At 40.5% G+C, this 23,933-nt stretch overlaps 1 protein-coding gene across 1 annotated transcript in view; it reads left to right on the top strand.

Moving 5' to 3' along the window:
- The first annotated feature begins 82 nt into the window (after positions 1-82).
- PIFI (post-illumination chlorophyll fluorescence increase) overlaps positions 83-23,933 on the top strand; it is a 42,918-nt gene continuing 19,067 nt past the window's right edge. Inside the window, exon 1 of the mRNA XM_077363963.1 lies at positions 83-326. Coding sequence (XP_077220078.1) covers positions 221-326 — 106 coding nt within the window. The 5' untranslated portion in view covers positions 83-220. The remainder of the gene's footprint in view (positions 327-23,933) is intronic.

Here is a 23,933-nt window from a genome sequence, read left to right as displayed (position 1 = left end):
AGATCTTTTGTTGGGTTGTGTAACTTGTGAATCTGGTTAGTTTGTCTGCATTATAAGTCTCTTTCTCTATCTATGAATGGATGAGTTTTGAACTTGTGATTGCCTTTCTCTCTTGCTTTCTCTGCCACACAAACCAGGCAAAGGAAGGAAGCAGGAACCCTAAGAAGAATTTGTTTCCTTAAGAAGCAATTGCAACAAAAAGAAGACTGTAAAATTCAGTATGGCTAACGCCACTGCTTCCCTCCTCTTGTCTCCAACGCCATCACCACGGTCGCCTCTCTTCCCCGCCCGCCCTGTTCAACCATTCAACCGCTTTCCGCTCTTTGGTATGCCTCTCCTGTAACTGTAATTTATTTTCCTCTGAATTGCCCTTCCAATACATGTGCTATATCTGTATCTCGCCACTCTCGCACTGGTAGTTGATTAATGGACCTTTTGGATCCATCTAAAATTGAGAATTCCTACAAATTCTGTTGACGCTGAATGTTATATTATTTTTCACACTATTATGTTTGAAGCTAAGGTTATTTTTTTATTAAGGGATGTAATCTGAATTAAGATCCTGCATTTGATTGATTGATTCAATCATCTCTGCCACAAGGAAAGTTATCGCCGATTGGTTCACCACTAAATTTGGGTATGTATTAAATGAATTCTCATAAGTAAAAGAAAACAAACAACATACAATTGGAGCTTTCTGAGGGGTTTCACACAAGATATCTAAAACCAGAATTCAATACCCAAAAGATACTCGGATAAATCCATGTACGAATGGGATTTCAATTCCTTGCATTCAAATTCGTTTTCCACTTGTGAAAATTATGAATTTTTTTTGCCTGAACCTTTTCAATTTCAACTACTTTATGTAGAGATGTAGTTGAGTTTAACACAAAAGCTAAAACCACTTGCCAAACATGCAATTGGCCATGGAAATTGGAATCAGATCTTTGCCTGAAGCTTCTTTGAACAAGAACTTGAATACATGTAGCTATGGAATGAGCAAGGGGATGCCCATCCTTTCAGTTACAATTGATAAGAACCCTTGCCATCTACAAGGTAAAATGGGAGGAACTAGGAAGAAAGCTTGAACCCCAAGCTTGTATTCTTCGTTGCTCCTTCGAATTCAACATAAAAGGGTTTGAAACCCTAAGTTTCCAATGAAAATTATCAAAAGCTGCTCTTCTAAGGAGAGAGATAAGGGTTTTATATGCAACCCTAATACAAGTTAACTACCCGTTTACCCCCTAAAACTACCCCTCCACGATAAAAGACATAAAAGTAATTGCAAAATGGTGTAAATAACTTAGCTATCGTACTTGAAGTGTTAACCCTTACTCTTTCGATGGGATCTGCTTTATATCAAAAAGTCATATGTTTCCATGCCATCATGATCGAAACGGATGCCAAAATCGAATCCTAAAACCTTACTCTACCTCACCCTATCTTCTGATCTCCACCACATCCAGAACCACGACCACCAAATCCCCTACGGTTACCACGTTCATGACCAGCTCCATATTGATCAACTAATGCAGATCGATCTCCAATAGAATAATCAGTAGGTTCAGCTGACATAGATTGTTGTATCCTCGAAGAAGCCTTTGGTAGGGTTGGAAGAGTACTAGCACTAAGAATTTGCTTTCTAATAGGAGTAAACTCAGGACAGAGACCATTAAGAAACTTGACCACTCTCAGATATTCCTTCCTCTTAAAAATTTTAGGATCAGTAGAAAAAGGATGTCGCCATATCTAACTGCTCACACAGATTAACCAAGGAAGGATAATACTTGGTCATGCTCCTATCACCCAGTTGTAGATTTAAATAATTTGTGAAACTGTTACATTCTTGTATCATATGATTTGACCATGATAATAACATACTAGCATACTACCAGACTTCTTAGCAAATTCCAACTATATCATTATACAAATGATCTCCGATTCCATACTATTCCATAATAACGTCGTATTTTGAGCATCTTCTTGAAACAACTTCTTAAAATTTTCAGCATATGAGTTTCATTAGTCCATGATTAGGTATACCAACTTTCCTCTTGGTCTTGGAAAGCCGTCCACTGCCTTAGCCCACAATGCGTAACAGCTTCCATTAAGTTTATTACTTTATTGGAAGTCATGTTAACATGAGATAGCTCTGGACTAAAAAGAGTACCATGCTTCATCTTTATTGCAACTCACCAACAAATTATCAAACAATTGGCAGACAAATGCCAAACTCCAACATCAAGCAAATATGGAGCTGTACAATCTTTATAGACAATAGCAAACACTTGGCAGACACTGTTCACAGCACTGTTCACCAGCATTGTTTACCATTCAACTAAAACTTGTAATGACCTGCTTGTAACTGCTTGCACCATATAGCAACATCATGCTTGCAATAACTAGCTTCACATGACTTGCAACCAAGGTTTTAAATTTCAGTTTCGGTTTCGGCCTTGGCCGAGGCCGAAAATTTGGCCTAAATTCAGGGGGGAAAAAAGGAATCACATTTTTATTTCGGCTGGAATTTCAGAAAATAGTATATTTGTGAAAAAATTCATCTTCCCGAAATTTTGGCTGAAATTTCTGAACTATCTCACGGCCGAAATTTCCAAAATTTCAGGTTCTTGGGATTTCGGTTTTTGTCCCAACCGAAATCTGAAATTTTGACCGAAATAACCAAAATCCAAATTTTTGGGTATTTCGGCCAAAATTTAAAACCATGCTTGCAACAACAACCTTCAGCCACCTTTACACCTCGTGTTCCCAAACTTCTCAAACCACCTACGTGGTTTAATGATCCACCACAAAGAAAAACAAAGAGGAAAAAAAAGAAAAAAAAAAGAAGAGCGTGAAACTTTAGGTTGTAGTCATCACTATTGACTGATTCTCGTTTAGTTGAGGAAGGAAAAGAGAATGAAGGAAAGAATACGACAAAACAAGAATAAAAATACTATTGCTTTGATACCGTGTAATGCATGTTGGAAATGTCTGCTGCTTAGATGGGGAAAATAGAGAAGAAAAGAAATGCTTCAAGGCGCGATGTTGCTTTCCTTAAGACAATATTCGCCCCCACCCAGTAGGTGTGCAAGGGGTACCACGAATTTGTCTCTAAGATACAATGAAGCCCGGTGTAATCTCCACCAAGATGTCTGTTGATGCTTTGCACAAAGCGGAAACAAACCCAAGAATCACCTTTGGAAGGAACAAGTATTTGAGATGCAAGTTACTGTTTCTGCAGAAAACAGTATACTTGAATGTAATTTGGAAACAGTAGTTTAGAGAGGCTTTCAAGAGAATAATTGCTTTGGAAATTGTTTAAATAGAATTCCCACAAGTGTATTTCGCATTGTATTTGCTATGGACCGATTCTATTATTTTTATAGAGCTTCTAGCACCTTTTCTGTTTGATTTGTACCCTTACTGAGCACCTATTCAGAGCAGGTTCGATTCTGGCCGTTAGATCGCGCCCATCACGACTCTACAGTCCAGATCGATCCTGGAGTGACTGTTGGTTTGTGTAAAACCTCCCTCCAGCCCCATAACAGCTAGATCGATCATCCATGGTGTGGATCGCACCCTCTGGGCTAATGACCGTTGGGACAGTGGGACACAATCCAACGGTCGTCATTACACCCGATCACCACTAGCCGTTACACATGATCCGACGCCTCGGATCGCACCCGCTACCACTCTAGCCGTTGGAGTGCACTCGATCGACCGTTCGGTCATCCCACGGGTCCGAGCCCTCAAGCCATTATGACTGATCGACCCAACCTGACCAACCCCCGAGCCGACCGACATCGAGGTCGAACCAATGAACGTTCCAGATCTAATCTAGAAAAATTTAAGTGCTCCAACTGCTCCTTGTGACGATGCGGTCGTGCGAAGTGCAAAGTGCGCCACTAGCGCCCTATAGCCCATTGCCTACGCCGCGCGTTCGCGAACGGTGTTTTGCACCGTCCTGCGGGTCCACCCAATGGCAAAAACCATTGTGCAATAAAGTAATAGAGAGAAGTGGTAAAAGCTATATAAACTTCTCTCTTACTTTTTGCCTTACCGATGTTGGACTATCTAATCATAGCTACTTTATTCTCTATTCTAAAAAGTAACTACTTTTACAAAACAAAAGCACTTTGTTTATAAAATACTTTTAAAAACCCACTTTGTTTTGAAAATTACACTAACAATCCCTCACCATTTTCAAAATCAAAAGTATTATCTCATTATACTTGGAACTCTCATGCATAATTAAAGGTATCTTACGATTTGAACCTTCACTTAGTGAGAACATATCAAAGTTGACAAGAACGGCATAATAGACGTGTCTTTGAACTAGCGATTCTATATAGCCAACTGGATACGTTTCACGCACAAGAAATTCATTTCCTCAGGTGATTCTAATCAGCCGACACGTGAACTGGCCTTGTGTCTGTATCTCGCTTTCATGAGTGCTCTAGAGACTAGCCAAGTCTCATAGAAGGCGGCACCACCTTCACACTCACATAGGTAGGCTTAAGAGTGCCCCTGTAACTATAGCACCCTAACAATTTTGTTACAAGCTTATTAAGAGCCCACTGCTCAACCTCCTCCGTTACTCATTACAGGTACCAAGCACTTTACCTTGGGATGTTATTTATATAGTGCTTGCAACCACTCCATATGATGTACTTGGGCTCATTGAACTCAAGACTTGATGTCTCTTCAAGTGTTGAGTCGAGTTTCCATTCTTAGTGATCATATAATACTGGCTTTAGATCTATCCCTATTGATGTCTTAAAAACCATATCTCTTTCAAGACCTTTTGTTAATGGATTAGCCAAGTTCTGGCTTGATCTCACATAATCTAAAGTTACTACTCCATCAGTAAGTAACTGCCTAATAACACTATGCCTAAGTCCAACATGCCTGGACTTACCATTGTACACATGGTTATATGCCCTTGATAGTGTGGCCTGACTATCACAATGCGTATATATCGATGACATAGGTTTAGGTCAAATATGAATTTCTAACAGCAAATTCCGTTGCCACTCCGCCTCTTTACAACATGAAGCCAATGCAATAAACTCTGCTTCTACGGTGGAAGTAGTTATGCAAGTCTGCTTCTTAGAGGCACAGGAGATAACTCCCCCACCAAGAGTGAATATCCATCCACTCGATGAATGATCATCATGCTCAGTTAACCAACTAGCATCTGTGTATCATTCTAATACCACATGATACCAACTATAGTACAATCCATAGTCTATAGTGTCTTTTAGATACTTTAGTATCCTATTTATAGCATTCCAGTGTATATAACTGAGATTACTAGTAAACCTACTTAGTTTTCCTACTAAGAATGCAATATCAGGTCTAATGCATGTCATAGCATACATCAAACTATCTATGACACTAGCATACTTTAACTGAGAAATAGACTTACCAGTGTTAAGATATAGTTTTGCATTTGAATAAAAAGGTGACGAAACTGGTGTGCAATCAAAGTGATTAAACTTTCTAAGGACTTCTCTATATAGTGTGATTGGGTAAGAATAAGGTTATTACCTTGCCTTATAATTCTTATACCCAAAATCACATCTGCTACACCCATATCTTTCATGTCAAAGTTAGATGACAAAAACCATTTAGTACTAGTGAGACTATCCATATCAGTACCAAATATTAACATGTCATCTACATATAGACAAATAATGACACCTTTACCATTCTTGTACTTACTATATACACATTTATCTGATTCATGTATTTTGAATCCATTTGACACTAATACGTTGTCAAATCTCTCATGCCACTGTTTAGGGGCTTGTTTAAGCCCATACAAAGACTTGATTAATTTACGAACTTTATGCTCTTGACCTGTCATGATCAAGCCTTCAGGTTGTTCCATATGCACTTCTTCATCAAGTTCACCATTCAAGAATGTTGTTTTAACATCCATTTGGTGAATGTGAAAATTGTATATGGATGCAAGAGCAATTAGAACTCTAATAGTGGAGATCCTAGTAACTGGGGCATAAGTATCAAAGTAGTCTATTTTGGCTTTTTGAGTAAAGCCTTTGGCAACCAACCTTGCATTTTCTATGGTTCCATCTACTTTCATCTTCTTCTTGAAGATCCACTTACAACCTATGGGTTTGGATCCATGTGGTAAATCAACTAATTTCCAAGTTTTATTACCCATGATTGAATCCATTTCATCATTTATATCCTCTTTCCAAAAGGCTGCATCTTGGGATTTAATGGCTTCTTCATAGGTTTTAGGATCTATCTCTATGTTTAGACTTAACATATTAGACTCAAAGATCTTTTCTCTTGATCCTTCAACTAAGTATATCACAAAGTCAGGACCATAGTTTTTATCTTTTCTTTCTCTTTTTCTTCTAATTTCTATAGGTTCCTCATTACTTTCCTTGTGAGGTTCTAATAAAGATTCTAAAGGTGGGTTAGAATCCATTAGTTTAGGAATAGAAGAGAACCTATTCTCAAAGAAGGTTGCATCCCTAGACTCGATGATGGTATTTACATCTACTAGGTCATTCGGTTCTATTACTAAGAACCTATAGGCTTTGGTATGATTTGCATATCCTAAGAATATGCACTCAATACCTCTTTCTCCTAACTTCATTTTCTTGGGTTTGGGTAATTGGACAATGGCCCTACAACCCCAAACTTTAAGATATCCTAAGTTAGGTTTCCTCTTTTTCCAAAGTTCATAAGGGGTTACATGAGTTTTCTTATTAGGTATCCTATTTAGGATGTGACAAGTCGTTAGTAAGGCTTCACCTCAGAATCCCTTATTTAATCCAGAATTGACTAACATGGAGTTAACCATTTCCATTATAGTCCTATTCTTCCTTTCCGCAACACCATTTTGTTGTGGTGTATAAGGAGCGGAAAATTCATGGATTATACATTCATTTTCACAGAAATCAGGAAATTGATATTCACCACCCCTATCGGATCTAAGACATTTAATCTTAGACTCACATTGGTTTTGGTTCAATTCCGGGAGATAGTGATTGATGGCAGTTCATGCGTATTGTCCGGTGTCTAATATTGTTCAAGGGGAGCGGTCGAGTGCTCATCGAAACGAAGACTTCTAGTTTGTAAGTCTTAAATTTATCTAAGACTTCATCTTTATAGCTTAACAGATATACATAACAGTATTTTGAAAAATCATCTATGAAGGTTACAAAATACTTTTTGCCTCCTCTTGTAGGAGTGCCATGTAGATCACATACATCACTATGTATTAGTTGTAATAATGTAGTAGACCTTTCTACACTAGGGAATGGTTTGGTAACCATCTTAGTTTGCATGCAAATCTTACATTTATCTACCATATTTTCATCATATTTAGGAATTAACTCTAACTTTACCATGTCATGCATTTTCCTAAAGTTAACATGTCCTAATCTATCATGCCATAAAGTAAGAGAATCAACCATGTAAACAGAAATATTCACTTTATTGATGTTCATCTTAAACATTCCCTCGTACATATAACCCTTCCCTACAAATGTCCCACCATTGGAAAGTACAAACTTATTGGACTCAAATACAAGTTTAAAGCCATTCTTGTTAAGAAGGCTACCAGAAACAAGATTCTTTCTAACATCTGGTACATGGTATACATCGGTAAGAGTGAGGACTTTCCTGGAAGTGAATTCAAGTTTCACTTTCCCTTTGCCTTTGACTTCCGCAGTTGAAGAGTTTCCCATGTAGTGAACACTCCCATCTTCGACCGATACATAAGTCGAGAATGCGCTTCTATCTTTGCAAACATGCTTTGTAGCGCCCGAGTCAATCCGCCATGCATCTTCTCCTTCGAGGAAATTAACCTCGGATATCATGGCAACAAACTTTTCTTTGTTTCCATCTTTGTTTTCTTGAGTGTTCGACTTTTTATATTGACAGTCCTTTTTGTAGTGGCCCATTTTGCCACACTGGAAACAAGCACAGTTGCGTTTCTTTTTCTTTTCAGAACCCTTGCCTTGATGCATTTTCCTCTTCCGATTACCTTTCCAAGGTTTAGGAGGGGGTCTGTTACATTGGCAACTTCCACCATATGGACTTTAGAGGACAGATTAGCAATATCATCTTTGTTGTCTCGAAGCTTTGATTCTTCCTCAACTTGGAGGGTTTGAACCAAATCTTCAAGGGTCATTTCCTCTTTTTTATATTTTAGACTTTTTCTAAAGTCTTTCCATAATTGTGGTAATTTGTCAATGATTGAAAGAATGATAACAGAATCATCAAGGTTAACCCCTTGTTGATGTACTTGACTGATGATGTGTTGGATCTCATGAATTTGATCCACTACCAACTTATCATCTGTCATTTTATAATTCAAAAAATGACTTACAACGAATTTCTTGGCGTCGGCATTTTCCGCAAGATATTTCGCCTCCAAAGCCATCCAAAGTGCACTTGTTGATTCCATGCTTTGATAGATGTCGAAGAGTTCGTCCGTCATGGCATTTAGGATGTGGCCTTTTGCACAAGTAGTCATCTTAATCTCACTTTCTTCTTTTACGGGCTTGGGCAAGTGTCTCATTTTCCACTTCTACCGGTTTTGGTGTAGTCAGAACGTACACCACTTTGAGAGTGGTGAGAATGAAGTGAATCTTCTTCTTCCATCTCTTGGAATTGCCTTTGTTGAAGCGTTCTAACTTCACAAAGTCTTGGGTCATCTACTTCATTGATTGCGCCATGAAGATCTCCAACAGAATATTGTCTTAAGATTGTTGGAAATGTCTCCCGCTTAGATGGGGAAAATAGAGAAGAAAAGAGATGCTTCAAGGCGCGATGTTGCTTTCCTTTAGACAATATTCGCCCCCACCAGTAAGTGTGCAAGGGGTACCACGAATTTGTCTCCAAGATACAATGAAGGCCGGTGTAATCTCCAACAAGATGTCTGTTGATGCTTTGCACAAAGCGGAAACAAACCCAAGAATCACCTTTGGAAGGAACAAGTATTTGAGATTCAAGTTACTGTTTCTGCAGAAAACAATATACTTGAATGTAATTTGGAAACAATAGTTTAGAGAGGCTTTCAAGAGAATAATTGCTTTGGAAATTGTTTAAATAGAATTCCCACAAGTGTATTTCGCATTGTATTTGCAATGGATCGATTCTATTGTTTTTATAGAGCTTCTGGCACCCTTTCTGTTTGATTTATACCCTTACAGAGCACCTATTCAGAGCGGGTCCAATTCTGGCGGTTAGATCACGCCCATCCGCGACTCTACAGTCTAGATCGATCCTGGAGTGACTGTTGGTTTGTGTAAAACCTCCCTCCAGCCCCGTAACCACTAAATCGATCATCCATGGTGTGGATCGCACCCTCTAGGCTAATGACCGTTGGGACAGTGGGACACAATCCAACGGTCGTCATCACACCCGATCACCACTAGCTGTTGGAGTGCACTGGACCGATCTTTCGGTCATCCCACGGGTCTGAGCTCTCAAGCCATTCTGACTGACCGACCCAACTTGACCGACCCCGAGCCGACCGACCTATCGAGGTCGAACCAATGAACGGTCCAGATCTAATCTGGAAAAATTTAAGTGCTCCAATTGCTCCTTGCGACGATGCGATCATGCGAAGTGCAAAGTGCAAAGAACGCCACTAGCGCCCTACAGCCCATTGCCCATGCCGCGCGTGCGCGAACGATGCGTTGCACCATCCCACGGGTCCACCTAATGGCTAAAACCATTGTGCAATAAAGTAATAGAGAGAAGTGGTAAAAGCTATATAAACTTCTCTCTTACTTTTTGCCTTACCGATATGAGACTATCTAGTCAAAGCTACTTTATTCTCTATTCTAAAAAGCAACTACTTTTACAAAACAAAAGCACTTTCTTTATAAAATAGTTTTAAAAACCCACTTTGTTTTGAAAATTACACTAACAATGCACTGAAGAAAGAAGCGAAGAAGAAAAGAGGGGAGAATGAGTGAAAGTGTCTTCATCATTCTAGACGGCCTCCCTTATATATTTGAATTTTTTATCAAGTAAATTCAGAAGTTTGTTGAAACAACCAAGTGAGGTTGACTTTGAAAATAATACCGACTAAGGGTTGCTGTACATGAGAAAAGATAAAAGCACCCTTTCCTCTCTCTCTCTCTCTCTCTCTCTCTCTCTCTCTCATGCATAGCAAACTCTGCCCACCACCGCCTTATATGACTAAAGTATATGAAGGAAAAGACGATAGAATACAATTCTTCCCTTCTACATAAACTAATATGTATAACAATATCAAACTCCCCAAAACATGTTCAATTCTGTTATCAAAAGTACATATTGTTATGCACTCTCTATATCCACTTGATCAGTTTATTTTGTTCAAAATAATGTATGTGATTGCGTCAAGTGAACATCATAACTTGTTAATGTAAGATTTCGTTGGCAAAAATTTTGAATGGCTAACAAACTGAGGACAGAATTCATTTTAAGGTGTGGGTTGTATTTTTCAAGCTCGTTTATACTGGGATAACCTTGTTTGGGATCAGCCCATGCAGCTATAGCTGTAGAGGCACTGTTGTACATATTTCTTGTATTCTGGCATTATATAAGACCTTGACGGAGTAATGTGCGTGAAGCGCATATGGTTCGATCTGTACGGTCAGCTCGTTGGGTGTGCAGTGAGCAGCCCAAGAAGGAAAATTTAATTTACGGCTTGTGCTAAAGGGTATCCATGTAGACGAACCCAACTAAGGAAAATTTAATTTACGGCTTTGTGCTAAAGGGTATCCATGTAGACAAACCCAACTAGTGTCAGGATTAGACTTAGTCAATTTGAGCAAGGTAGACCCTTTCACCTTCTTCATGAAAATTTTCTAAAGGATTCATTAGCCGACCCCAACTAGTTTGGGAGAAAGGCTTAGTTGAGTTGAGTTGTGCTAAAGGGTGTTTTTGGTAATTTCTTTGATGTAGTGGCATTGATATATAAACCACATATTAGGATTACTAGCAGCAAGGGTTTTTTTTTAGTTTTCTTGGCCAAGGAGAGTTTTGCATCCCTAAACCAAAATAGTGACCCTTCTCACGTGAACATAGGCACACTGCCGAACCACGTAAATCTTATGTTCTTGCTCATGTACTTATGTTTCTATGCATCCTTTCTTGACATTTTGCTGTACATCGTGCTTGATCTTTTTTTGAGAAGGTATTTCTCAGTTTTTTTTCAACAAAGTGGTATTAGAACGATCAGGTTTTGTACCATTGCAACAATGACAAGCACCAAGTTCTTCGAGGTGGGGAAATTCAATAGGGCTGATAACTTCAGCCTGTGGTAAACAAGAGTGAGAGATCTCTTGGGTCGGCAAGGCCTGGTGAAGGCTTTGTTAGGCAAAGACAAGAAACTAGAAACGATAAGCAACGATAATTGGGAAGAGCTCCGGCATCCGGCGACTTCAAGGCCCTTGCCTGGTGAATCGTTGGGTCCCATTGGGATTTCAAATTCAAATTCAAATTCAAACGTCTTTGCTGGGAGGCCTAAGATGGAGCAGTTACCTATTTCAGAAAAAGGTATGATGGGACTGGCTCAGAGGCATGAAGATATTTTAGGATTGTTAGAGAGTCCCAAGAAACCTACACTCCACATCAGACGGAAGGATGCTCCATACGTCAAGAAGAATTATGTCAATCGTGCTCCTGGCGGTTTTTACAAAGATTCAACCTTCCCAGTCAGGGGTTTAAGTTCCCAAGATCAGCTCATTATGAATAAGATGAGCTCTATCTTAGGCTCCAAACCGGGCGTAGGAAGAAATTTAGCAGATTGTTTAGACTCTTGAAGTCCTATTCCTGGCCTCCTAGATCTGGCCCCACCTATACCTAATTTTATAGCTGGGGTTCCCGGGGTAGGAAAGGCTATGACAATTAAAAGTAGTTGGATGTTTTGTATTTTATATTTCTTGGTAGTTAGGGAGGCGTGTTGTCAGATTTAGCTCTTCTCCCTAGGAGTGGAGGTTCCAAGGCTCTATTCTCCTTGATTTAGCTATTAAAAGGCCCTCTCCATCTAGTTTTGAGCACAGGATCATTAACAAAGAAGGAATGACCTCCCTTGAGGGGCCGGGAAGATCAGATTCCCTTAGTAGCCAGCTCTCTCTCTCTTTTTGCTCTGGGATTTCACCAGGATTTGGGGGATCGGATTTTGCTTAGGATGGAGACACAAACGATTCCACACTAAGGCGGTGCGTAGCCGTATGGTGGAGAAAAGCTTGGCGATCAACGTCCGTTTGGAAGTCCTGATCCTGTGTTCTGGGGTTGTATATCTGCTAGAGTCCCTGACTCAGCATAGTCTGGTTGAGTCTCTCCTGGCTTGGATGGCTTGCCTAAATCACCAAACTAAATGACTATCTAAATGGCGATGAAAAGTCTGTTTTGAGGAAAGCCTTGCACGAGAAGTCCCCAAATATGACACTTTTTCGTTGGTTTCGATCTTCTGAAGGCCTTGGGGTAGTGCTTTGGAGTGTTGGGGGAGTGGTGAAGACTCTCTAGGCTATGTTTCTAGATAGTAGGGGAGGTAAATTAGTTACTCGACAGAATGGCAGTGCATGGATGGGTGGTCTTGACTGTAGTAGATATTCTTCTTTTGTTTTAAATGGTCTAGGAGTATGCTCCTGGCGATCCTTAATTGATTTTATGTTTTGCTAGTTGGGACCTTTGGTCCCCAATGTAATCTCCATAGTATCAATAAAATTGTCATCTTTCAAAAAAATAAATAAATTTGGGAAGAGCTGTATATGAAGACGGTTAGCGTGATCCATCTGTGTTTGACTGAGGAGGCCGTTTACAGCGTAATCGGCAAAGAGACTACAATCGGGATTTGGCGCAAACTCGAGTCTACAAGGAGAAATCGCCAACCAACACGTTTCTCAATAAGCAACTATATGCTCTTCACATGGAAGAAAACTCAAGCTTACTGGGACATCTCAACACCTCAACATGAAGGACTCGGAACTGTTGAACATTAGAGGAAAGCTAGAAGAGGCGGATAAGGCACTACTCTTGACGTCCCTCCTTAGATCTTATGATCACTTAGTTACTACGCTTTTCTTTGGGAAGGCTACCTTGGTCACAACCATGGTTTAAAATTTCGGTTTCGGTAACCGTTTTGGACCCCACCGAAAACCGAAATTTTGACGAAATCCGAAATTTTGTAATTTGGTTCGAAATTCCGAACCGAATTTTCGTTCAGCTAAAATTTTGTAACACTTTTAAAAAAAAAAATAATGGCATTTAATCGAAATTTTAGACCGAAATTCGAACTTTCGGTCCGAAATTTGGTAAATGGCGAAAAATGGAATTTCGGGAAATTTCGGCTTCGGTCGGATTTCGGTCCGAAATTTGGTAAATGGCGAAAAATGGAATTTCGGGAAATTTCGGTTTCGGTCTCCACCGAAATCCGAAATTTCGGATTTCGGTCGAAATTTAAAACCATGGTCACAACAATAGTAAACATCAGCCCTTCTTGCAAGTGAAAAGATAAAGAAGGCCACCGAAGAAGAATCAAGGAAGATGAACTTGTGGTGAATGTGAACAACAGATAGTACCATGATCAATCTCATGAGAGGAGCCGGAAGGAAGTAAATGGAGTGTGGTCGATCTCGTGAGAGGAGCCGGAAGGAAGTAAATCTTGATCCAAATCAAGAGGAGGAACCACAGTTAAATTCTATTGGTGCCATAAAAAAGGGCACATCAAAAGAGACTGTAGGAAGTGTCAGCAAGAGTTGAAATAGAAGAAACTAAACACCACATATCAAGCCAATGTTGTAGCAAAAAATTAAGTTTTTTCAGATAAAGCCTATTTCCGAAATGTATGGATTCTTGATTCGGAATGTTATTATCATGTGCCCGAACAAGGACTAGTTTGATACTTACAAGGTATTCAACAAAGGGATGGTTTTCATGGAAAACGATGATGCCTGCCAAGCATGACGGAATTGTGCACATTCTATTTGAGGTAAAAAGCTTACAAGCCATTCAACGGAGTACCTATTCTCATGGAAAATGATGTTTCCTGCCAAGCATGATGGAATTGTGCACATTTTATCTGAGGTAAGGCAAATTCCAGATTTAAAGAAGAATTTGGTTTCTCTTGGGAAATTGGATACGGGTGGTTGCTGGTACAATGCAACAAGGGATATGAAAAATCGTCAAAAGAGCACTAGTTGTAATAAAGGGGGAGAAATTTGGAAACATGTACAAGCTACTAGGGAATACTGTGACAGGAAGAGCTGCACCACTTGAGGCTAGCGAGGATTATTCACAAGGGTTGATGGAACTTCATAAGCGGAAATTTCTTAAGGGAGTTCAGAATTGCAAATTGGATTTTTACAAATATTGTGTATACGAGAAGCAGTGCAGAGCATAGTTACCAGGGTGGGAAACTAAAACGGGAAACACTGGGTAAAAAATAGAGGGGGAGCGAGAAATGGAAAAACGATAGAAAATCATATGAGAAGCGCATTGGGAAACACCTTTCGAAATGCATTAGAAAAGTTTCAGAAATGACAGATAAATGTCAGTGAAAACATAGGAAAGACAAGGTAAACACGAAATATATGGTTTTGTAGATTTAAAATTTATTAATTTCAAGCTTCTATTTGAATAATTTTTATTTTTATCTTTTATTACAATAGTTTTCCTTTTAAATATCTATTCCACAAATTTTTGATATTTTTCTCCAAAATGATTCTCGTAAGTTTCACACATGTTTCCCACACGTTTCAATAAATTTTCTACGAGTTTTCCCTACATTTCTCACACGTTTCACACATGTTTCATGTAAGTTTCTCATATGTTTCCCATGCATTTCGGAAATGTTTCCCTTATTTTTTTCATCATGTTTTGGAGATTTTTCCGAAACGCATTTTATGGAAATTAGTTTCCCACCTGCATAAGAAGTTTCTGGCTACTATGGTGTAGAGTCAAGTTCATGACAACAATGTACAATAGTGAAGGTATACTTAACTATGCTCACTCAGATGTTTGGGGGCCTTCGCCAATGGGACCATGGGGCGGTATGGAGTACTTTCTTACCTCCATTGATGACTATTCAAGGAAGTTATATATATTTCATGAGAAGAAACTCTGAATTTTTCGCCAAGTTCAACAGCTAGTTGACAAAAATTGAGAATAAGAAAGGAAACAGATTGAAATGTTTACGGAAAATAACATGGAATATAGAGATGGTGATTTCTTGGCCTACTACAAAGACCGAGGTATCAAGCGTCACTTCATTAACCGGGTACCCCACAACAAAAAGGAGTAGCTAAAAGAATGAACTCGGCCCTTCTTGAAAGAGCAAGGGCTATGAGGCTGAATGCAAATTCGTCAAAGATATTTTGCATGGATGCAGTGGATATGGTGTGCTACGTGATAAATAGATCTCTATCTACATCAATTGGCTTCAAACTTCGGAAAGAGGTTTGGACTGAAAATTCAATTGATTTTTCTATATTTTGTATATTTTGACACCCATCTTCTGTGCATACTCAAAGTGCACAGAAGAGCAAGCTAGCTGCTAAATCAAAACAATGTGTATTTCTCGGGTTTGAGAAAGTGGTGAAAGAATATAAATTGTGGGATCCTACTGTGAAAAAGATAGGTATTAGCCGGGATGTAATCTTTGATGAGACTAGTATGCTGAAAACTAGTGAGCTGATAGAAAAATCAAAGGATGTAGACGTGGAAGAAAAACATGATATGGCATAATTCGATAGTGTTGATTCAGGATTATCTGATAGTGGTAACAAGATGATGCAGTCTTCTATGGAAGAATAATCAGGTAGCGGCCATAATTAGCAAGAAGCGCAACATAGCATATCAGAGTCAAAGCCAAAATGAAATACTAAGTTACCAGTGAAGTAAGGTTTTGATGATTTTGTTTCCTTTCCTTTAGTTACTACTAATGGAGAACCTCTGTGTTTTTAAGATGCCATGAGTGGTTGGGAAAGCCATAAGTGAGTTATGTCCAACACAGATGAGACGGAGTCACTCCATCGAAATAATAGTTGGGATCTTATGAAGCTTCCTATGAGAAAGAAGGCAATTGACTGTGTTGAGAGAAAGAATTAGAGTAGAGAAAGTGAGTTAGAGAGATGATCTCCCCCTCACTAATATATTTACTAATAATGGAGAAGCATAATTACATCTATGCCATCAGGCTTATTACATATATCCAACACTCCCCCTCAAGCTGGAATGTAGATATTGTACATTCCCAGCTTGCTACAAATATCATTCAACTTTGACTTAGGCAAGGGTTTCGTAAATATGTCAGCGAACTGGTCCACAGATAGAGTAAAAGAAACCTGTATCTCTCCTTTATGAATTTTCTGACGAATAAAGTGGCAATCCACCTCTATATGCTTGGTTCTCTCATGGAAAACAGGATTGATGGCTATGTAAATTGCAGCTTTATTATCACAATAAAGCTGAGCTGAAGAAGAACAAGGAAAACCAATCTCCGCCATGAGGGAACGTAACCAAAGGAGCTCCCCACTAGTATAGGACATAGCTCGATATTCTGCCTCAGCACTTGACTTCAAAACAACTTCTTGCTTTTTTACTTTTCCAAGACACTAGATTGCCCGCAACAAATGTACAGTAGCCAGTGGTTGATCTCCTATCTGCTGGAGATCCTGCCCAATCTGCATCACAATAGCCTTCTATTCTGACATGTCCATTTTTCTTGAATAGTAGTCCTTTCCTTAGTGCTCCTTTCAAATAACTATGAATCTGAACTACTGCCGCCCAGTGAGAAGTACGAGGAGCACTCATGAACTGACTGACTACTCCAACTGCATATGAGATATCTGGGCGAGTAATTGTAAGATATATGAGCTTGCCAACTAGTCGTCTATATCTGCCAGGGTCTTCCAATAGATCTCCTTCCTCTGGAATAAGCTTCACACTAGGATCCATAGGTACAGATATAGGCTTTACTCCAAGATTTTCTGTTTCTTCTAGTAGGTCTAACACATACTTTCTCTGTGCTAGAGATATTCCTTGAGAAGAATAGGCCACCTCTATCCCTAGAAAGTATCTAAGTCGACCCAAATCCTTTGTAGCAAACTCTGTCTGTAAGAAACTCTTCAACCTTTGAATTCCTCCTGAGTTGTTTCCTGTAATAATGATGTCATCAACATACACAATCAGAAGGATGCACCCTGCAGAGGATTTATGACTGAATACTGAAGGTCTACTGCACACTGTCTAAGACCAAAGCGAATAACGGCCTCATTAAATCGACCAAACCATGCTCTTGGAGACTGTTTCAAGCCATATAAGGATTTCTTAAGGCGACAAACAGAGGAGGACATCTCCCCCTGAGCAGCATACCCTGAAGGCTGCTCCATGTAAGCCTCCTCCTGTAGATCGCCATGCAGAAAGGCATTCTTCACATCAAGTTGATGCAGAGGCCAACCATAATTAGCTGCCATGGATAAGATGACACGAACTGAAGGAATCTTGGCTACAGGGGAGAAAGTCATGATAGTCAACCCCAAAGGTCTGAGTGTACCCCTTAGCAACCAGACGAGCTTTCAACCGTTCAACCTTTGCATCAGATAAATACTTAATGGAGAAGACCCAACGACAACCAACTGGTCAAGTCCCAACTGGAAGAGAAACAAGTTTCCATGTTTGGCTGGATCGAAGTGCCCCCATTTCCAGATCCATAGCAGCTCGCCAGCCAGGATGTTCAAGAGCCTCCTGTAATGATTTTGGTAACTCTACAGAGGCAATGGGAGAATCAGAAGTAATGACAGATGATGGTAAAGAAGATACCTCTGTAGGCATGAGTGGGACCTCGACTGTAGCAGACGATGGATGATGAGAAGGAGGTGGAGGCCTCGTCTTCTGCACTCGTCGCTGATATTCTTTTGTAACGGGTGGGCGAACCACTGGAACTGAAGAAGAGGGTGCCGGTTCTGAGTGTGGCGTAGGTTGGAGTGGTACCTGTACAGGGTCAGCAAGCGAAGGAAGAAACAAGGGTACCTCATCCGGGATGGAACTAGGAGGAGGAGTCGAAGGCCCCAAAAAAGGTTCTGATTCAAGGAATGTTACGCGGCGGAGACAAACCATCGTCGTAAACGAGGACTATAGCAGCGATAACCTTTCTGAGTCCTAGAATAACCCAGAAAGACACAACGTTCTGACCGAGGATCAAGTTTGTCCCTACTAGGTCCAAGAAGGTGAACGAAACAGACACACCCAAAGAGCCAAAGACCCGAGGGAGGAGAGGAAACAGCTCCTGTTAAGGATACAACAGACGAAAAGGAGAGGAACCACGAAGGACAGAAGATGGGAGACGATTTGCAAGAAAACATGACGTCAACACGGCCTCTCCCCAAAAAGATTTAGGAACTCGCATTTGAAACAAGAGCGTGCGAGTAACTTCAAGTAGGTATCTCAATTTTCTTTCTGCTACACCATTTTGCTGCGACGTGTAGGAACACAAAGATTGATGAATAATTCCATGACCTGTAAGATAATCCTCAAAACCATGTGTAGAAGATAAATATTCGCGAGCATTATCAGTACAGAGACATTTGATATTGCAATTAAACTGGTTATTTATTTCAACATGAAATTTCTAAAAAGCACTGAAGACCTGGAAGCGGTCTTTCAACAAATAGATCCATGTCATACGTGAATAATCATCAATAAAAACAACGAAATACCTAAAACCATTATTAGATGCGACCCTAGGGGGCCCCCATACATCAGAATGAACTAAACTAAAAGGACTATCAACACGACTGAGGACTCGGGAAGGAAAGGACACCCGGTGATGCTTCCCAAGTTCACATGATTCCCACTGGAATGGAGAAATAGAAGATGGAACATAAGACGTCTGCTGAAGGCGCTGAAGGGACTGATGACCAAGACGGTAGTGCCACTGAAATGCATCGACGGATGTATGCAGGACTGTAGGAGAACGACTGCAGTCAAGGGGGAAGAGACCATCCACCTCACGACCCGATCCAATCGTCTTCCCATTCGAAAGATCCTGTAAAACACAATACGATGGATAAAATGAGATGGAGCACTGAAGATTTTTGTTAATTGGCTAACAGACAATAAGCTAAAAGCAAATTTTGGAACACATAAAACATATGATAAAGAAATATTAGATGAAGGACAAATTGTGCCAATACCAGTGATGGGGGAAGTGGACCCATCAGCAAGAGTAATGGTCTGAGTTCCTGTCGGAATGGAATGAAAAGAAGCAAGCTGAGAAGAGTTACCAGTAATGTGATTGGAGGCTCGCGAGTCAATAATCCAGGACCCGGAGCTAGAAAGTAAGTTCATGGGTGAGCTACCTGGCTGAGCAAACCCAGAAGTATGATGGGAGGCATTCTGTCTGAATCGCTGCAGCTCCTCATAATCTGATCTCGTGAATGTGAAAGGTTCATCAGCAGAAATAGAGAGAGGCAAAGAGGTCATACTGTCAGACGGACCGGTCACTGTGAGATGAGCTGACCGGCCTGTACGAAGCTCTGGATGTAGTGTGTAGCATGTCTCAATCTGGTGGCCATCCCTATGACAATGAGTACAATAAGGACGACCACTGCCAACACCCACCCTGCCACGGCCACGACCACGAGCCCGAGTAGAGTAGCCACCTCCTCTAGGTGGTTGAGACCCACCAGAATTGTCAGAAGAAACTAGAACTGCACTCTCAGACGGAAGGCTGGGAGATGGATCATCAAGACACTGCTGTGCTCGTAAATAAGTCTCCAGTAATGAGGGAATAGTGCCCGAGCTAAGGACCTGCTGACGGAAGGAAGCAAACTCAGGGCCTAAGCTCTCAAGATAGTGAACAACCCGGATCTGCTCTCGCTGGCGGCGAAGAACATTGATATCAGACGTGAGGGATAAGTAGATGTCAAGCTGCTGACATAAGGACAGAAACTGGCCATAATGACTCTCCAGGGACAGATCACTACAGCGAAGACGCATCCACTCAGAGTAAGTAGAGCAAATACGTCGGAGATTTTCAACCCCAGAGTAAGTGTCAGTGGTATGATCCCAAATCTCCTTCGCAGTGGGAAGGAGAATCATCGTGGATGAAATAGCAGGTGTCATGCTCTGCCATAGAAAGACTGTGAATCAAGGCATCTTCCATTTCCCAACGGGTGAAGGACGGGTCCATACATGGAGGGGGGTCCTGACGAAGAAAACTGACCTTACCTCTCCCAAGGAGATAGGTCTCAATTGCAACTTTCCAAGGAAGGTAGTTAGTTCCATCAAACTTGGCAATATTCAACTGTGGGTATGAACCCTCCACAGGTGCCAAGGTAGGGTGAGACGATGAAGAAGGAATCGACGGTGTGGTAAAAGCATGAGTCTTAGTGGTCATGCCAAGAGATGGATCAACGATGACAGGAGGTTCCATTAAGACAACAAAGATCAAGAAACAAAGAAACCACAACCAAGGGCTCCAACGAGGAGACGTAGAGAAGATGAATAAGAACAAACTAATCCACCAAGAAGCTCATAGAAAAAGCGCACAAGAAAGGACCAAGTGCATAAAGAGACCCATATAGAGACTAGGAAGATGCCGAAGACGTAGTAAGAAGAGAGAAATCTAACACATCAAAGAAAGAGAGTAAGAAATAAGGCTTTTAACAAAGAAATCCAAACACTGCTTGGGTTTTCAGGGGGGCGCGAGTGGGTTTGAGGGGGCGAAAAACGCTGGACTGCTTAGGTTTTCAGGGGGCGCGAGTGGGTTTGAGGAGGTGGCAAAACGATGAAATCTGTTTTGGATATGGGGAAGGTTAGGGTTAGGTTTAGGGCGTGGGAGAGATGAAGATGAGAATGAGGAAGGGGTTAGGGAGATATAAAGATGAGGATGAGGAAAGGGGTTAGGGTTAAGGTTGAGGAATGGAGAAGATGGAGGCTAAGGGGTTTCCCTAGGGATAAAAAAACCCTAGGGCTCTGATACCATGTTGAGAGAAAGAATTGGAGAAGAGAAAGTGAGTTAGAGAGATGATCTCCCCCTCACTAATATATTTATTAATAATGGAGAAGCATAATACATCTATGCCCTTGGGCTTATTACATATATCCAACTATATCCAACAGACTGCAAATGGATCTACAGGTGGAGATAGGTACAAGGCTCGTCTAGTTGCAAAGGGATATGCTAGAAAGAAGGCGTTGATTGCATCAAGATATTTTCACTTGCAGTAAAACACACCTCTATTTGTGTATTGTTTAGTCTAGTCGCAGGGTATAATCTAGAGCTAGACTAGATGGAAGTTAAAACAATCTTCTTTCATGGCGACTCGGAGGAACAAATTTACATGGAGCAGCTAGAGGGATTAGTTGAAAATGCAACTAGGATCATGTGTGTCTACTAAAACAATATCTCTACGGGTTGAAGCAGTCACTTACGCAATGGTATCTACGATTTGATTCATTCATGACGAGGAATGAGTACACACAGTAGCTTCGATTGTTGTATTTATTATTGTGCTATTGATGCTAATTCATACATATATTTGCTACATTAGGTTGATGAAATGCTAGTTGTTGCTAAGACCAGGCATGAAATCAATATGAAGTCAATAGGCAAAAATCTATGTGAAACCAAGAATTCTACATGAAGTATCTAGGTGCTGCTAAGAAGATCCTTGGTATGGAAATTAGATGGGATATGAAAAATGGAGTGCTTTAGCTTTCACAGGCCAAGTATATTGAACAAGTACTCCAAAGGTTCAACATGGAAAATGCAAAACCAATTAATTCCTTTGGTGGGCCACTTCAAATTAGGTAAGCAATTATGCTCATCTATCGATGAGAAACAGGCAAGAATGTCTAATATCTCTTATAGTAGTGCCATTAGTTGTCTAATGTATGCGATGGTTTGTATGAGGCCAAATATGACTCATGTTGTGAGCGTAGTAAGTAGATACATGGAAAATCTTGGAAAAGAGTTTTGGAATGAAGTGAAGTGGATTCTTAGATATTAACATAGCACTAAAAATTTGGACTTGATGTATGACATGGGAAATTGAAGATGGGCTGACTTGCTATGTAGATTCAGACCTCAGAAGCAGGAATCTTCCCTCGAGGTGCCGCTCCCACCTCGGAACCTCGAATCGACGCTCCTTAGGAAAGAGCTTTCAGGGAGCGCGACCCCAAAGAGACGGGAACCCCAAAGAGACAGTCCCACCATCACCAACTTCCTTACATCAAACTCCTCCAACTCTTCAAAGTACTTCATTGGAGCAAGCACAAAGGCTTGTGCATCTTCAGAAGGCACAATGAACGAGTGCACCCAAATGAAGATGGTGAAGATGGTTAGAAATTAGCTTTTAAATGTACGTAAATTTTGAAAGATGCATATGAAAATGGTTAGAAACTATTATTTTTTTATGTACTTGAATTTTGAAAGATATATAAAGAAAATATTACATACACGCTCCCATGGCGCTTCCAAAACTTAGACTCTTCTAAACCCACGCTTCCCCGCTCCCGCTCCCGCACCCGCACCAGCTTCATGCTTCTAAGATTCAGACTATGCAGGAGACTTGGATGAGAGGAGATCTATTACATGCTATGTGTTCACATAGTAGCTGGGCCTATTTCTCGGAAGGCTTCTCTTCATTCGATGATCGCTTTGTATACGACAGAGGCAGAATATATACAGCATGTGAGGCTGCCCAGGAGGCTATATGTATGGCTGGATTAGTTCATGATATGAGGTGAGGTTGAAGCAGGGAGAAGCATTGTTGCACTGTGATAGTCAAAGTGCCATACATTTGGCGAAGAATTGATTATATAATGCCAAGACAAAGCATATGCATGTGAGACATCACAAGATAAGAGAATGGGTGGTATATGGAAGTATCAACATGAAAAAATACATTAAGATGACAATGCAGCAGATATGTTGACAAAGTCGGTTACAACGACCAAGTTCAAGCATTTCTTGGACTTGGCCAATATCAGCAACTGTTTATGATTGGCGAGGCACCCCATCGGGTGGCGTAGGGCACCCGGTGTTCCCGGGAGTACACAATGGAGTTGACCATCATGTACTTACAGAATTCAAGTCAAGTTAGAGATTGTTGTACAAATGTCTTGTATTCTGGCAATAGACAGGACCTTTATAGACTAATGTAAGCGACACAAACACAGGTCAAGCTACTCGGCTCGCTGAGGGTGCAGGGGGCAGCGCCCCGGAAGGAAAATTTAACTTACGGTTTGCGCAAAAGGGTATTCCGGCAATTTCTTTGAGGTTGTGGTGTTGAAACATAAGCCCCATATTAGGGCTACGGACAACACAAGTTAGAGTTTTCTTGGCCAAGGAGAGTTTTGTAGCCCTAAACCAAAATACTGAAACTCTTCTCTTGTAGACGTAAGCACACAACCAAACCACATAAATTTTGTGCTCTTGCTTGTTGTGATTGTGTTCCTTTGTATACTTTGCTGTACATCGTGGTTGATCTTTTATTTGAGAAGGTATTTCTCGGGTTTTCAACACACCTAGATATCAAAGCTGCAGTTGGCTTTAAGCAGTTTGGGTGATTATTCCTTCCATAAAATTTAGTGCCTGCTGATCAGTTTGATACTTGAAAGTGTAGTAGAATTGGAGGTCGCTGCCATTGGATATAGATTTTCTTCTTCCTTCAAAGAGATGCTGTAGACTAAATAAATAGGGATGGCAAACTGGTAAGCACTAGAGAGTAAATATAAAAAGAGAACTCGAATGTCACCGGAGAACTAATTCATAAAATACGGGACAGTAAGGTGCAATTGTCTTTCAAAATGAATGTTTTTTTTTCTCATGATTTATTGATACTCTAGGAATTGAATATGGAACAATGAGGATACACCAGTCTACGCGAGCATGATGGAGAATTTTAATATTTGTTGTCACTCCTTTTGTTATATGACTAATG

Source organism: Tasmannia lanceolata, unplaced genomic scaffold (assembly GCF_043159265.1).
Source record: "Tasmannia lanceolata isolate RefF3 unplaced genomic scaffold, GAP_Taslan_0.1 ptg000003l, whole genome shotgun sequence".
NCBI lineage: Eukaryota > Viridiplantae > Streptophyta > Magnoliopsida > Canellales > Winteraceae > Tasmannia > Tasmannia lanceolata.
Note: the sequence above shows the minus strand (reverse complement) of the source record. Positions and strands in the feature narration are given on the sequence as shown.